The sequence below is a fragment of the Rissa tridactyla genome, chromosome 13 (assembly GCF_028500815.1).
Source record: "Rissa tridactyla isolate bRisTri1 chromosome 13, bRisTri1.patW.cur.20221130, whole genome shotgun sequence".
Lineage (NCBI taxonomy): Eukaryota > Metazoa > Chordata > Aves > Charadriiformes > Laridae > Rissa > Rissa tridactyla.
The window spans coordinates 2,146,193-2,161,691 of NC_071478.1; the positions used below are offsets into that span (position 1 = coordinate 2,146,193).

The 15,499-nt window shown below is 40.3% G+C and overlaps 2 protein-coding genes across 14 annotated transcripts; one reads left to right on the top strand and one right to left on the bottom strand.

The window, feature by feature from the left end:
- The first annotated feature begins 34 nt into the window (after positions 1 to 34).
- Positions 35 to 11,220, top strand: LOC128917245 (solute carrier family 2, facilitated glucose transporter member 11-like). 4 transcript variants are annotated; one of them, XM_054219962.1, is made up of 12 exons: positions 35 to 164; positions 2,452 to 2,550; positions 4,183 to 4,343; positions 4,969 to 5,093; positions 5,350 to 5,479; positions 6,678 to 6,826; positions 7,864 to 8,051; positions 8,558 to 8,668; positions 8,782 to 8,883; positions 9,481 to 9,556; positions 9,813 to 9,940; positions 10,859 to 11,220. In XM_054219962.1, the coding sequence occupies exons 1-12, from the start codon at positions 147 to 149 to the stop codon at positions 11,060 to 11,062; spliced, it is 1,491 nt and encodes a 496-aa protein (XP_054075937.1). In that variant the 5' UTR covers positions 35 to 146; the 3' UTR covers positions 11,063 to 11,220. The 4 variants fall into 4 exon arrangements, with proteins under 4 accessions (XP_054075937.1, XP_054075939.1, XP_054075938.1 ...); XM_054219964.1 differs by having other exon boundaries at positions 125 to 1,559; positions 1,955 to 2,550; XM_054219963.1 differs by having other exon boundaries at positions 125 to 502; positions 1,256 to 2,550.
- On the bottom strand, positions 10,728 to 15,499 carry HSCB (HscB mitochondrial iron-sulfur cluster cochaperone). 10 transcript variants are annotated; one of them, XR_008469226.1, is made up of 7 exons: positions 15,270 to 15,499; positions 15,104 to 15,200; positions 14,539 to 14,628; positions 13,817 to 13,961; positions 12,885 to 12,932; positions 11,900 to 12,208; positions 10,728 to 10,937 (listed from the first exon to the last, which is right to left on the bottom strand). XR_008469226.1 is itself a non-coding variant. In XM_054219970.1 (6 exons), the coding sequence occupies exons 1-6, from the start codon at positions 15,482 to 15,484 to the stop codon at positions 12,117 to 12,119; spliced, it is 687 nt and encodes a 228-aa protein (XP_054075945.1). In that variant the 5' UTR covers positions 15,485 to 15,499; the 3' UTR covers positions 10,770 to 12,116. The 10 variants fall into 10 exon arrangements, 2 of the variants coding, with proteins under 2 accessions (XP_054075945.1, XP_054075946.1); XR_008469225.1 differs by having other exon boundaries at positions 10,728 to 10,955; XR_008469222.1 differs by having other exon boundaries at positions 10,728 to 10,960.

A 15,499-nucleotide genomic window follows, 5' to 3' on the forward strand; every position in this document is an offset into this window, starting at 1 on the left:
CGTAATCTCCGCGGCCGGCGGCCAGGAGCGGCGGGCCGGGGCGGGCCGCCCGCCCGGCAGCCAAATCCCAGTCAGGTGAGGGGCTCGGCCCGCAGCCGGCCCCCGCTCCCCGGCCGCGGAGAGGCGGCAGGCGAGGCGGCGGGAGGATGGCACCGCGGAGCAAGGTAACCCCCGCCCGGGCTCTGTGCGTGAGCAATGCGTGCGTTTTCTGACCGGCATGAAGAAAATGCATGTGTTGTGTGGTATTACGTGGAAAAGCTCTCTGGGGCTTTGTGAAAGCTGGACATCTCTGTCATAAAACACCTCGTGAACCGTTGAGAAGAATCCCAGTGGATAGAGACGGCAGGCAAAAAAATCTGTGTTTTAATACGATAACTCCACTTCTTTGGCACCTTTTATTCCTGTAGTGTAGTTCACCAAATTTTGCAAAGGAACTCAAATTCAGCCCATGGTAAGAATGGAGCAGCAGCCCCTGCTGAGAGGGTCTAGCGCACACAGCAAGGTAAGCAGAACGGCCTGCGCCTCCAGGGCGGACCCCGCAGAGAGTTTGTCACTCTGACAGCGATGCACGGACGTGGAATTCTCTGACTGTTTCATGTTTACTTTTAAATTAGGTGATCAGGCTTGTAAAGTTTGTATTTTCCCTAGACACCTAGCCGTGTTAAAAAATGGAAGCTGTAAAAGCACGTTTTCTGGTCCTTGTGTTTTACATTGAATGTAAATTGAATTCTGTTTGTGGCCGGTTTCTGAAATGAGTCGAAAGTGCTTATAAACTGCCAGGAGTGAAGTAGCTGGCAGAACCGATAAGGCTGTTGTCCGTGCTTTAAGAAATTGGGGCCCCAGCTCAGATGTGACAGACCATGTTAGTGTCAGGAGCAGACTGGTTTGGGCAGGAGGAAGAGTAGAGCTGTCATAGCAAATGTAAGTTATGTGATGTATGTTAATGATTCTGGGGTTTTTTCATTTGTTAGTTTGTTTGGTTTTTGTCTCTTGTGGATTCCAGGTTGTACCCGTGAGACACGCAAAATACCTTGACAGGATTTGGTTAATAGAAAGGTCTGAGTGCACAGTGCCTAAATTTATCACCTCTAGTTTTATTTTTCCTACTGTACTCGCTGCAGCCCTTATTAATTACTCTTACTTAATTGCTTTAGGTGTCATTCAGAGAAACACTTTTTATTCTCAGTAAACCAGAAGGAAATATTAATTGGGTTTTACTTTAATAAGATCAATTGCAACTTCTTCTGAATTTCAGTCCTGAACGAAGGAAGTTTCGATGAATTATCTTCAGGAAAAACACAGCTCTTTCAGAATACAGTACAGAATCTGGAATAACATTTCTGGGAACTGGACCAAGAATGAGAATGATGAAGAACTAGTCTACATACCTTACAATGAGAAATTCAGGGAGTACAAGCTTATAAAAAAAATTATGAACAGAATTTTTCTATGAAGGAAGAGTAAATTTGATCACCTTTAATATAGGAGACGCTGTGTCCAGCGGAAGTTAGACAAAAAGATACTACGAGATGAAATTAGGACTTAATTTTTAATGGAAGGTTTGTTAAAGATGTGAACTGGATGTTATATTTAGTACTATCATATTAATTTAAAAGTAGAGTCAAGAAGTATCACGTCAGAAAACCAGACACTGCGTAAACCTCTGGAGATCTTCTCTGACCCGGAGGCCTCATCCAAAGTATAATGTTTTATGACCAATTAGACTCTCTTGAGATTAGAATATATCATAATCGTGGCTTATATTGACATTAAAACCTATGAGTCTGTGAATCAATTAATTTTAGTTCCTAAATATTGATTTAGGAATGTAACTAGGTAATCAATATTGAAAAATTGAAAGATGCATTTTAATAAACTTTAGATTGAATACTGTTATCAGTGAATGATATGTTGTGATTTAAGATGCCAACGTTTAGCATCTGCTAACTTGCAGACATCCAGTAATCAACTTGGGGACTTGCTGAGGGAAATAAAATGTTCCTTCTCACATCTCAGATGAAATGTGAGTCACAGAAATTGGGATTTGGTTAGTTCTTATACTGAGTCATTGTGCCTCTAACACCAAACATAATCAGTTCTAACATTTTTTCATAAGAAAGACACCGTGAGCACCGTGGTTCATGCAAAAAGCATTTACGCAGTTCAGTAAATATGCTGTCAGCAGCGCAATGGTTGTGTCGCCTGCACTTAATCTGGATGCTTGTAATTGTTGCATCTCTGAAACGTGTTAGTGATCGTGGCCAAAGTCATTGCAAAATATTTCTCCTGCTGCAGGAGTTGGAGAGTTTATGTAATTTTCTAAACAAATACTTTCACTCTTCAAAACTAAATACGTTATATATCTCACCGTGATTTTCTCCTAGATATTATATGCACGTGGGTTCAAGGCCCTATCTCTTTTCATGCCTGTTTCTCCCTTCTGTTCTCTAGTTCCCCAGCTGGACCTTGTTTCTTGCTGTTTGTGCTGTTGGAATCGGAGGGACCTTTCAGTACGGGTATAATGTTTCCATTATCAATGCGCCCACCCAGGTAAAATACTGTCTCTTGTTCACACGGTTGTTTTACAGTAATGGAGGTATTCGAGAGGCTGAATGCGCTTTTAGTGCAATTGCAGCAGGAGCCAAGGCAGGATTCCCCTCCTTTGAAGGATTCTTGTTGATTTCCGTAATGGTTTCAAGTGGATTTGTTTGTGAGTACCTCCCATCAGAGGTATTCTCTGTCAGATAAAAGTGCCAAATGTGCCACATAAATACCTCTGTTAAAGTCTGTTTTGGAAGGATTAACTGAATAAATAAGTAACAGCTCCCAGGTAACACTTTTGACTAAAATAGCCCAGAACATTTAGGATAGGATAGGATAGGATACAACAGAGCATTTTCATTTGGAAGGGACCCACAACGATCATCTAGTCCAACCAGCACCACTTCAGGACTGATCAAAAGTTAAAGCCTGTTATTAAGGGCATTGTCGAAATGCCTCTTAACCACTAACAGGTGTGGGGCATTGACCACCTCTCTAGGAAGCCTGTTCCAGTGTTTGACCACTGTTTCTGTAAAATGTCACCACTATTTCTCCTAATGTCAAGTTTAAACCTCCCCTGACACCGCTTTGAACCATTCCCACGCATCCTGTCACTGGATAATAGGGGGAAAGGATAGTTACAGTTGTCCATCACAAGGCAGCTTACTGAGAACGATCTTAGAGAGCCAAAAAGTTGCATCTGTAGTTTCTGAGTATCTCGTAGGTATTTTTCACCTTCGTGTTACTTTTGCATCGATTGCCATGGCCTTGAGGATTCTGCATATTTTGTGGATGACTCGAGGATCTGAGCAAATGGTCTTGTGAAAGTGATTGGTATCATTTTCTGCTGTCAGCTGATGTATTTTCTTACGTAACTGTGAAGACTGAATTTGCTACAACACTGTGGTTTTTTACAAAGGTTAAAATAAGCTATTTGTGAAAGAACATGTAATATGCTGTAAACAGGGAGAGTCCACAAATTTTGTTCATTAAATCTTTGTTTGCTGGCTAAAACCAGGAGCCTCTGATTACAGATACATGTCAGTTCAGAGTTTCTAAAGACAAATTTTAGGAAACCAAGCATGTGGAATAACAGTTTAGAAGTTCTGATGTGTGAATACTGTAAGAAAGGTGGAGGAATGTTAGAGTTGCAGAAAGGAATTTTACCATGAATTATTGGATTACATTAAGGCAGGAAGATTTAAACCTAAGTGTTGGAATGAGTCTCCCCACACTAACATGTGTTAGGTTATGTGAGACCTCTGCGCTCTGCGATGTGCCTAAAAACAGTAGGGTTTACCCTTCCACCCTGTCCCCCTTTCATTCAGAAGGACCTCAAGGCTCTTCCGTAGCAGTGTATGGGAAGGTTGTGTTTCTCCTCCAGGGGAATGCAGCCTCTCCTGAGGGAGGGTATGAAAGCAAAGCTGCTCAGCAGTCTTTGAGATGTATGGGGAGTAGGAAACGGTATTGTGGTCAAGGAAGATTCTGCTAGTCATTGGTGGTTTTAATGTCATACAACTAAGATGATATCTTTTGTTAGCTCCCAGAATTGGTTTTCAGGACTGAGGTGCAGGTTGTTTATAGTGCTACGCTGTAGGGCTACACATAATGCCACACATTCATCATTCTTTTCTACTGCAGCATATACACAGGTTCTTAAATGAAACCTGGACTACTCGTTATCACAAGGAACTAAATCCAGATTTGCTGACTTTTCTTTGGTCCGTCATTGCTTCTATATTTTCACTTGGAGGCCTGTGTGGAGCCCTGATTGGAGGCAGCATGGCGATTCGGCTAGGCAGGTGAGTTACAGCAGCAGGTGTAGAGCAGCATGCTTTCCTTTCCTACTTTCTCACCGAAATATAAAGGAAATAAATAGGAAAAGAGTGGGAGAAAATGTAACTTACTTGATTATAAATGTTTTTCACTTCAAAGTACAGTTTGCTAGTAGAATTTTACAGTTTGTTCCAGTGTGACTTTAAATGATGAGCCCTGAATTATAGCCTTCCAGTCTAGTCTTTCCATTACATTTATTGACATCTAAATAGGAGTATGCGCGTACTGTATGGTGGGGAACACAAGTCCCCCATACACATTGGCAGCCTTCATGCCAATAATCTGTAACATGCTGTGTAATCTGTACCGTTTCATGCACATTCTGTATAGATAGAGCATAAATGAACAAACCCCCACTCCTACCTTGGCAGGCATTGCTGTCATATTTATGCATTATTCTTATGTTTGGACCTTTTTTTTTAAAATGAGTAAATAGTTGTATCAGATACCTGGATTTCCAGTGAATAGCACGTTTCTTCAGTATAAAGCCCATTTTTTCCATAGTATCAGAAAGGAAAACTTTTTTAAAAAAACATGTTATTGCAGATTTTCATAATGGTTTGTTGTTTTGTTTGCTTTTCTCCTCTTTAGGAAAGGAGCTCTTTTGATGAATAATATTATAGCGATACTGGCCTCCATTTTAATGGGCATCAGCTTTCCGACAGGATTGTTTGAGTTACTGATTGTTGGAAGGTTTTTGATTGGCATAAATTCAGGTGAATGATTTCCTGTTCCTACTTTCAGTAGACTGGTGAATGAAAAATGATTGTTACTGCTGATTCTTTAGCTATTATTTGCTTGTATGCTACTTTGTAGATATGATGACAAAAATGTTTTGTAGTCTAACTTGGAATATGAAAGCAGCTAAATTAATAGAGAAATTAACTAAGTCAGATTTCCTAAATGTTCTGGTTCAGTAACTCTTGAAAGCAAAATCTATTAATAGGAAAATGTTTTTCCATTTACTTGCAGGTGTTGGGCTCTGTGTACAGCCCCTGTATATTGGGGAGGTTGCCCCAAAACATCTTAGAGGTGGCATGGCTATGGGGAGTTCCATCTTTCTGACTGGGGGCATTCTGACAGGACAAATAATTGGTTTGAGGTTAGAAATGCATTTTTTTTTCCTGCCTTGCCTTACTCGCATGTAAAGAATTCAAATTCCTGCAGCTCCCTGCAAAATACTCATTGTGGCTGTTGTAACATTAATGAATCAACTTCTCACAGAAGGTCTACCTGTAAGAAGAAAACCCTGCTTTTGTCACATTATTCCTACAACTGCAAACCATCTATACTGTCTCCCCAGGGAAGTATTTCAGTTTAGATGGGTCAGCCAGAACAGCATCAGTAAAACAGGTACATTTATGCTGAGTTCATATTTTCTGCCAGTTTCTTGCTGGAGACAGTGGGCATTCATAAGACAGGACTCGAGAGCAAAGGACTCGTGATTTCAGTACTGTAGCACTACTGCTGGTTTTGTCCCTTGTGAGATCAGCTCCAAGAACAGAGGCTCCCCAACCTCAAGATGAAAAGCTGCTTTTGTGAAGTCTGCTAGAAGCTTTCCACTGCCCTGAGAGCAACTGCTAGTACCCCGAGTAACAGCACATTATCTGCTTTTCCTCTGTCCCTCTACCAAAAGCACTTAGACTTCTCTTTATTTTCTCTTATTGCTAGGTTCTGAATGAACTGATTTTGCTAGATACTTTAGCAAAATAAAGATGAATATAAATTTCACACTGCGTAAGCTAGGATCAGTATTTAAAATGCAATACGCTTTCTATTTTAACAAGTTTATATTACCCACAACACATCATCCTGCCGATTCTAACTATACCAATTTTAATGATTCCTTTCTATGTAATACACCTTCTCATTAGACCAACTTTGAATGGGAGGTGGGATCGGATGACTTTCTGACTTCCTTCCTATCATAAATTATTGTGTGATTCTCAAGAGCAGATGGAAATGCTGCTGCTGACCTTAAGGTGAAGTCTTCATCCTATTACTTTCCCACATTGCTAGAAAACACTGCTTTGGCAAACATGAAAATAATGCTTAGGACCAACACAGCAATAAGCAGCAGTAAAGTAGGGTTGCTTGTCTCTTCCTGAGGGAAACCTGATTTCAGAGTGGCTGGAAAATAGTTTCCCACCCTCTTTTTGCTGAGGTTCACAAGACATAGGTAACTGGTTACAAGGCAACTCTTCTCAAAGGACCAACATCTTGCTCCCAAAAGTCTTCTGAATAGTCACCAGTAGCTAACTGTTTGGTTTTTTCCCCTTCTTATTCCACGCCTCTCCCAGGGAATTATTAGGTGGAGAAACGTATTGGCCTCTGTTGCTATCCAGCAGCTGTTTCCCAGCATTTGCCCAACTTTTATTCCTGCCATGGTTTCCTGAAAGTCCCAGATACCTTCTTATAGACAGAGGTGATGAGCTGAGCTGTGCCAAAGGTAACTTACAGCATTTATACTTTCCTCGTGTCTTCAGAAAGAGTATATTGGTTTCCAGATTCTCCTTTTCTATCAGTAACTACACACATAGAAAGAAATAGAAAGCATGGTAACTACAGATGACCCATAGAGTTAATTCTGTCTAATTTGGAAGCCATGGACAAGATGACCATAACGTCCCTTCCAGATTATAATCTAGTTTGGGCTTCATTAAATGTAATTTTTTAAATGTAAGTGAAGCTTGTATTCTCCAGATCGTATTCGGGTCTTTCCTTCTATTTATTTATTTTTGAAATAACATAATCATGGATTGTTTTTTCCCAAGAATTGTGGTTGCTCCTGAACTGATACTGAAGAGTGGCGAGAGCTTCAAGCTGGTTACACTGTTAGTGATAATAATTGCATTGGAAAGTTTGCTTTCAGCATCATCAAAAGTTCTACTGTTGCCCTTGAGTAGGCAAATTGTTGCTTATGACGTATTTAATCTTGAATATTTTAGAGGAACTGCTGTTGTGTACTCTTAGGTAAAGATTTTAGTCTTGCATCCAAATGGCTTCTGATAATAATTGCCTTAGAAGAATTTCTTATAATCTTTACTCCAGTTCACTGTATGCATTCCACTGGCAAAATTAAAGACAGGGACATAACAAAAAACTTTATAGGTGCGTAGAGTTTAAGACTTCAAACTGGTTAGAATTTCCTTTAATGAAAAGACTATTTGGAGGTCTGTGGTTCAGATATAAAAAACTTCAAAATATTTTGCTTGGTGAATATTTCAAAGTCGGATACTCTTATTAAAAAAAAAACCATAAAAGCAAAGTAGTGCCACTGAAATCTCCAAATCCACCGCAGCAAAAAAATGTTGGAAATTCAGCAAGCAAAAAACAAGTCACAAAGCAAATGACTTTTTTCCTAGCTTCCTAAAGCAGAAAGTTTTCATATCCTAGCTAAAGCCAGTCATTATGGAAAGAGATGATTTTCCCAAAGTTGTGGGGAATAGGTAAACATAAGAGAATTAATTTTCTTCTTTTTTTTAGCTTTGAAGCGGTTTCATGGTTCTTCGGATTATCGCAGGGAGATGGAAGACATACAGCGGGAATGTTTTGCCGTAGATGGGGAGAAACCCAAGAAGCCGTGGCAATTATTCACTGATCGTGGCGTGAGGTGGCAGCTCATTACTGTGATTGTGATGACTATGGGCCAACAGCTCAGCGGGATAAACGCTGTAAGATTTCATACCTACAAACAGCTTAAAGAATTATTTAATTTCCATCTGTTTTTTGACCTTTTATTAACATGAAGGATCCACATAGAGAAGCTCAGAGAAATGGGAAAGAATATCTTTCTATTATTTTTGTGTTTCTCTTTTTTCCATTTTTTTTTCATTTATGTATTTCTGCGATGTAAATTCCTTTAAAGAATGACTTTAAGTTTACATCTTCTGAAAAAGTAAATAAAGGTGGATCAGCTTATCCCATTGTGTCTGGTTTAAGAATGTGAAGTATTACATTCAGTAAGTTGAATAATTGTATTTGCTATTATGATAGCAATATATTTACCTAGATAGGAATTTAACAGATTCTTCTTGCTGTTTACATCAAAGTAATAACCCACAATATAAAATACATGGAGCTGTATGTTTAGGATGAACTTGACTTTGTTTCCAGATGACAATTTAACTATTGGACTATTGGGAATGCCAACCCCCCCCTTTTTTTTTTTCTGTTGTAGATTTATTTCTATGCAACTTACATTTTTAAACAAGCTGGGATCTCAGCAGAAAAAATCCCGTATGTGACACTCGGCACTGGAGCTTGTGAATGCCTCACAGCCCTCACCTGTGTAAGTAACAATTCATTCTACCTCCTAGCATAAAGAGTAACGATTCTTCTTGAAGAGGAACGTTGGTAAAGATGAGATCAATATAGTAACAGAAAATTATGTCTTGTCTCCAGGGTTTGCTGATAGACTACGTGGGAAGAAGATATCTCATCATTGGGGGTTACCTCCTTATGAGCCTTTGGAGCACTGTTTTAACCTTCTCTCTGACTTACCAGGTGTGAAGGAGGACTCATTTATATTACACGATAGGACTATAGTGAGCGAAAATCTGTGATGCTCAAAACAAGGTGGAAGATAAGAGCTGCACAGGTTTAAACCACAGCATAAAACTCGCAGCAATTGAAAGATTTGATCAATTCTGCAGATGAAGATTTGATCAAATCTTAGCTGAGAGCATTCTCTTGGGAAATACCAAAAATAAGAGAATGCTCTCAGCTAAGATTTGATCGTGTATTTGTCTTAAATCTGCAGCCAGTTTAATGCTGACAAAACTAAGTGATGACAAAACAGCATTTATTCTAGCTTTTCAAGTAATCTTTAGGATGAAATACTACATAGTGGTGCTATCAAGCATCAGGGTCTGCTTCAGTCCCTAATAAATCTTGACAGAAGTACTAGACTCCATTTAGTAAAAATTTTTAAATGAACTATATTTAATTTCTCTGAAGCAGTACTGTTAAATAAATCAGCTGTAAACAGCCATGAATGGCTGTTGGTCTTAGTTGCAATGAAATAGCAAAAGGAAATGTAACAGTTAAGGCAAACTTTAGATTACCAAAATCTGAACTAAACCTCATTCCCTTCTGTTCCAGGACCTGTACTGGTGGGTGCCTTACATCAGCATGGCATCTATATTTGCCTTCATCTTGAGCTTTGGGTTGGGACCAGGTATTACACAGCGGTGAATGTTGTAAGGCAGTGAGATGAGGGGATGGGGTGGTGGCGGGAGCATCAGCAGCTCTGCTGTGTCGGGCAAGCCGTACGGATTTCCAGGGAGGCTGCTGATGCTCTGCCTGAGGAACGCAAGAACAGTTCAGTCTCCACAGCCTGAAACTGAGCAACTCAATTTTTCTGGCGCTGGAAATAACCACTAACGGACATTGAGCTTAACGACCTCTTCTCTTTCTGAAACTCATTCCCCCAGGTGGCATAACAAATACCCTGACAGCGGAATTATTCATACAGTCTTCACGTCCTGCTGCTTACATGATAGCAGGGACTATTAGTTGGATTAGTTTCTTCACAATTGGAATGCTCTTTCCCTTCATAGTGGTAAGTACGCAGAACGCCTCTTCCTAATTGCCTCGCCTCTCATTTTATCTTCTCTCGGGTTCCATCAAATTGCTTTTTCTTATACGGTAACATTTAAACATAGGATGCACACTGTCCCTCAACCTAGATTCCATCCCTCTTAAAATATTTTTTAGATATTAACAAAAAAGAATAAAACATGATAAATGAAAATGAAAAGGAATGCACGGAGGGGATTTTCATGTTCAGATTAAAAAAACCAACTTAATCTGATATTGAGATTCAAATAACACATTTCTTAGTAGTACCTTGTGCTTTTATGTCTGAGTAGAGTGGAACTAGTACGTGGGGTAGTGGCTCACATCTGCGAGAGCTCACTAAACTTACATACAGGGGGTTCTGTGATCAGGAAGATCATTAGGAAAAACAGTAAAGATTTTAATTTCTAGCCCTGTATTTTCAGTTTTAGCACTTGTTATTGAGAGCAAAACATGCAGGAACAGCACGCAGCAGGGTGTCTTAATTTGACAGTCCTTTCTTCTTGGTTGAACTCCGCTTCTCAATAAGATAGTTGGTTTTTTTAATGTATAGCATTGAAAAATATTAATAAACATTCAGAAAAAACATAAGACATATAATCTTAAAATGAGACAGCTAAGCACCAAATGCTGACCTGTCATTACGTTATGAATTTAGTGTGTGTTTAAATCATTTTTTTTAATACAAGACTACAAAGTGTATTGCACAGCACTTTGTAGTCTTTTATCTAAAAAAAAAGCTTTTTAAAAAGTTACATGTAAAGTAAGGATACGTTGAACATCTTTTTATTAAAAATATCTGAGCAGCAATGTAAGATGTGAATGGGAACAAAAAGCTTTTTATTTTCCCAAACCCACTTACACTTGAAATACGTTGCAATCAAATAAATTTTATTTTCAGAACGGACTGAAGCAGTATTGTTTTCTGGTGTTCTTACTGGAGTGCTCCTTAGTCGCTGCTTTCATCTTCCTCGTAATTCCTGAGACAAAAAACAAATCTTTTCTGGAAATCAAAAAGGAATTTCACAAGCTTAATTTTGGACGAAATGCTAAAAAAAAGGAAACAGAGCTTTATGAAAGAAGACAACTCCATGATGAATTTTAAAAAAATTCTGTGTAATTTCTCAGCTGTAACAGAACTTTCATGAGAATTATGAACAGCGTCTTCTAAATTAGCAGTGTAATGCCATGAACAAGTAGCTTATTAAATCCTCCTATATATTTAGAGGAAGCTTAATTAAAGGCAAGTTAATCTTTCTGAAATGCTGTCAAAACACCTATTGCTGAAATGCTATTAACAACGTATTCTATCATACAGAGAAGACTCGATGTTTAGACACAACTTGATGTTGTAGGAACCCAGAAAGGGTGTTCGGTGAATTCACCCCTCCTGGCAGATTTAGTCAGATTATTCCTTAGCTGCTCTTTTACTGCTAAGAGACAGTACAGCACCTATCGGAATTGCTGTTATTTGTAATAAAGTTTATTAGAAAGACTTGTTTCCTAAAAGCATACTAATAAAACAGTTTCTGGGCTTTGGGTTTATTTTTTTGCCCTAACCTGGCATCTTAACATTTTAAACTGTGCAGCAGGGTAAAATCTCTTCTAGTTTTGAAGGTCAATTCCTGGCAGACTGCGTTCAACATCACAAAAAGCACCAAGTAGCAGAGAGGGCAGATGATTCAAATTAAATACATTTTATTTACCTTTAAAGATTTTTCAAGATGGCCTGACAGAACACACACGAGGAGACTACGGAGAGCTTGAATGAGCTTTCTGCTTAATCTCCAACATTTTGTCCAGGGCTCTTTCTCAATTTAAAATAAATTATTCATATTTTAGTAGTCCAAAAGTAAGAAATCTCAATTACATATGGTGTTTTTGTGCCTCTCTGATACTCCTTTCAATACCTGTAACTGCTAGGACAGAAGTCCTACCTTACCTATTACAACTTTTCCTGGTTGTCAGCAATTCCCGATTCCATCTGTTACTTAAGTGCTACAGGAAGCACTGGATTTCTTTTACTTTTATCTTCCTTCTCTCAGAATTAAAGCTTTTAATGAAAACGTAGGAAGCAAACACCATTCTTCTGATTTTGGTAATTAAATCAGTTGTTTAATTGAAAATAATATTAACTCTTAATGGGAAAGGAGGCAGTATCAGGAAGGGATCTTCTTTTTCTTTAGTTTATCTTCTAAGTTTGCAAAATATTTCATTTTGGCTAGAAGCTTCTTAGCTTCTTGAAGATCATCTGAAATGAAATAATAAAACATTACTAGTTTACAGTAACTACAGCACTACTTGGTGTTTGATGTTTTACACCACAGTACTACATAAACCTAACAATAAAGGCATTCCAAGATCCAGGAGAGAAATGCAAAGGTTTCTTCCCGGAATAAGAAGCTAGGCTGGAACGGTTCGCTTGGTTGTGGATAAAGTTATGTTGGTTATTGCACAGAAAGTCCCTAAAACCTGAGGCTAAATGAGGCCTTGGCTCTTTCCTTGCCATACGGCTTCAGTGGTAGGCAGCAGAGCAAGATTTCCCAAATTCAAGTCTGAAACCTCAGAACGGGTGGTGCGTTCGACTAAGAAAAGAGTCTGTCCTTCCCGCTATTTGGGGAAACAAACAAAGAAACAATTCTTAGTATCTGTGTTCCCACTTGAAGTGATCGTTTTGATGTAAATTGAATTAACTGGAACTTTTGTACTGGATTTTTTTTTTTAATTTAATGTGAGGTCCTGAATTTCCTGAATCAGCAGAAAGGCCAGCTTAGAGGTCTTTGGTCTAAATACCGAACAAAGAACACTTGTTTCTGTAGTATATGTGTTCTGTAGATCAGGAAATATTTGCCAGTAAGAGAGTGTGGTATTTTTAAGCATTTATAACTGGTACGTATGGCAGCTGAATACTTAATAGAAATAGCTACCTCTTTCAAAAGCTGCAGTCACCTCTTTGGTCAGTTCTTCTTGTTTAACTGTAAAACAAATTATTCCATTCACATTTTGTTACACACTTAGTATATTCAGTACCACTGCATTCTGATTGTCTGTGGTGGGAAACTTAATTACTAGTTTCATAGTCTCTTGGGAGCTAAGAGCGCTTTCCATAATACTGCCGTCATGGTTTTCTTATATATTATAATTTCAAACAAAGATATTTATTTGTTTAAACAGGTTTACAGACAACAATTCCAATGCAAATCAACGGTCACTAACTTCCCACAAATCTAAATTACTTTTGGTGTATCAGTTTACCCTGCTACAATTAATTTTCTTTTACTTAGTTTTTATTCTAGTTATTCTAATTGCTTTTGACACACTACCGTTATTACAAGGAATTAAATATACCAATAAACTCAATATTTTGGGTATCACCAACAATATAAATAAGGAAGTTGCTTGTGTAAGGATAATAACTGCTTAATATAATGGTTGCTAAGGTGAAGAAGGTGAAAGAAATACAGTGTCTGTAAAAATGAAGAAGTTTCTTAACGTGGTCAGTCAAGCATTTTATTAAACTTCATTTTGAATGGTTCTTTCTTTTAAAACAGTCTCCTTGCCCTGATCTGCTAAAGGCTGAATAAGAAGTTCCTTTCTGTAGTTAACATCTATACCGATCTTGCCATCAGAATAGGTGCTGTTACACAAATTTTCTCAAGCCAGTTTTGACATTTAGGTGGCACTAATTGGCAAAGACAACATTGGTTTTTTGGGGGAAGCTACTGCAGTGAGTCAATTCAAGACTAATGCAAGTTAGAGATACTAAAAGAAACACACTGAAAAAGCTATAAGAGAGAGACCCGTGTTATACAAGATACAGTAAATTAATTCTGTACAAATCCCTCAAATCATAACCTACCTTTAATTAAAGTTTCAATTTCTTCAAGGCTATCCTCATTTTTAGGCTCTGCTAATTTCTCATTAATTTCCATGATTTCCATGAGAAATGCTGAGTCTGCATCAGAGTCTGTCTCTTGTGCCGGCTCTACTCCATTCAGCTCCAGCTGGTGAAGAAAATGGGAATTTGGAAATACACATTCTTGCCTCTATTTCAATGTGAATTATTTTCTTGAATATTAAGTCTTTTAGCAGGGCTCACTCAGATTCATATTTGATAAACTTCCAGTTTGAATAAATATTGAATTTGAATAAACTTCCCATTTATATGAAATGTGCATAAACAGAGTCAGTCTTAAAGTTACCTCCATAGGTAGACCCTAAAAACCAGCAGTTAACCAAAGCAAAAAACCAGAATGAAGGCTGCCAAGGGCCAGGCTGCCATTTAAAAGGAACAGCCGTGGCCAAGCACAATGTGTGATGCAGGAAACAAATCAGTATCACATGAGAAGCAAATGAGATAGTAATCGTCGGCAAAACATTGAAGAAGAAAGCGGAAAAGCTGGCTAGTTTTCAGACAAGTTTGTTTTCCCTCTTCCTTCAATCCCTGGTAAATCTCCTCAGAGGAACACAAATGGGCATGTTAATGATGGAGTCAAAGGGCTGATTCATTACATTACAGCAGCCCCAGCCACCTATGATCAGTTACAGGAACATTGATAAAATACGTAATGGACACCTTACTAGATAGAGGCCACGGCTCAGCGGGTTCAGGAGGGTTTGGTAGGCCTTGTTAATCAGGGAGGAGTGTTGCTCAGAGTAGTACTGTTCTTTCTGTGAATAGACGATAAATAACAGTAACAAGTCAATAACAAGCAGCAAAACACCTTACACTTTGTTACCTACAGAGAAATAGTGTTCCCACAACAATACACGCGTGTAAAACTGAAAGGTGACTTTTAACAGATAGGAAGAGCAGGAAGAAGGCTGTCGGGAGTTGTAAATACGCAGCTCACGCAAAGAGGATCTGAAGAACCACAACGGCCTCTTATCGGCGTTTTCAGGGGCCTCTCCCGAGCATCAGGACACAGCAAGTGCAGAGCCCCCGGCATCCCGGGGCAGGAGGGCGGCGGGGACACGGAGAGTCCCGGGAATCCGGGCCAGGAGGGCGGCGGGGACGGCAGAGCCCAAGGCGAAAGGCGGCCTCTCCCCGCGGGGAGCCCCGCCAGCCCTACCGCCGGGCCTCGGCGGGACGCGGCGAGACCCCTCCACCCGCCCGGCACCCCGCGCCCGCCGCCTCGGCGCTCACCAGCGGCCTCTGCCCGAAGCGATCGGGGTGGACGGCGCGCTGCAGGCTCCGGAACCGCCGCTGCAGCCGCTGCGCGTCGATGCGGAAGGAGCGGTCACTGCGGGCGACAGAAGGCGGCGTGAGGCCCGCGGACGGCCGGGCCCGCCGCCGCCCCGCCGGCACTCACCAGTCCATCAGGCGGAAGAGATCAGGCCGCGGCGCCGGGGGCTGCAGAGCCTGGCAGCCGGGGCAGAAGCGAGGCGGCCCCTCCGCGCCGGGTAGGGGGCTGCCGCAGCTCCAGCACCGCGGGGCCGGCGGAGAGCCCGGCCCGAGGCGGCGGGGCCGCGGGGCCGCTCGGCAGACGCGGAGCGCCCATCGCGCCCGGCCCAGCGCCGCCTGCATCCCGTCGGACTACAG

Bases quoted from the DNA above. Each gene is read 5' to 3' on its own strand.
- HSCB (XM_054219970.1), bottom strand. From the start codon at position 15,484: ATGCAGGCGGCGCTGGGCCGGGCGCGATGGGCGCTCCGCGTCTGCCGA. The intron at 15,201-15,269 runs GTGAGTGCCGGC...TGTCGCCCGCAG, and splicing joins CTCTTCCGCCTGATGGACTG to TGACCGCTCCTTCCGCATCG. The intron at 13,962-14,538 runs GTAAGGTGTCCA...TTTCTTCACCAG, and splicing joins TGAGCCGTGGCCTCTATCTA to CTGGAGCTGAATGGAGTAGA.
- LOC128917245 (XM_054219961.1), top strand. From the start codon at position 449: ATGGTAAGAATGGAGCAGCAGCCCCTGCTGAGAGGGTCTAGCGCACAC. The intron at 503-2,451 runs GTAAGCAGAACG...TCTGTTCTCTAG, and splicing joins GGTCTAGCGCACACAGCAAG to TTCCCCAGCTGGACCTTGTT. The intron at 5,480-6,677 runs GTTAGAAATGCA...CGCCTCTCCCAG, and splicing joins GGACAAATAATTGGTTTGAG to GGAATTATTAGGTGGAGAAA.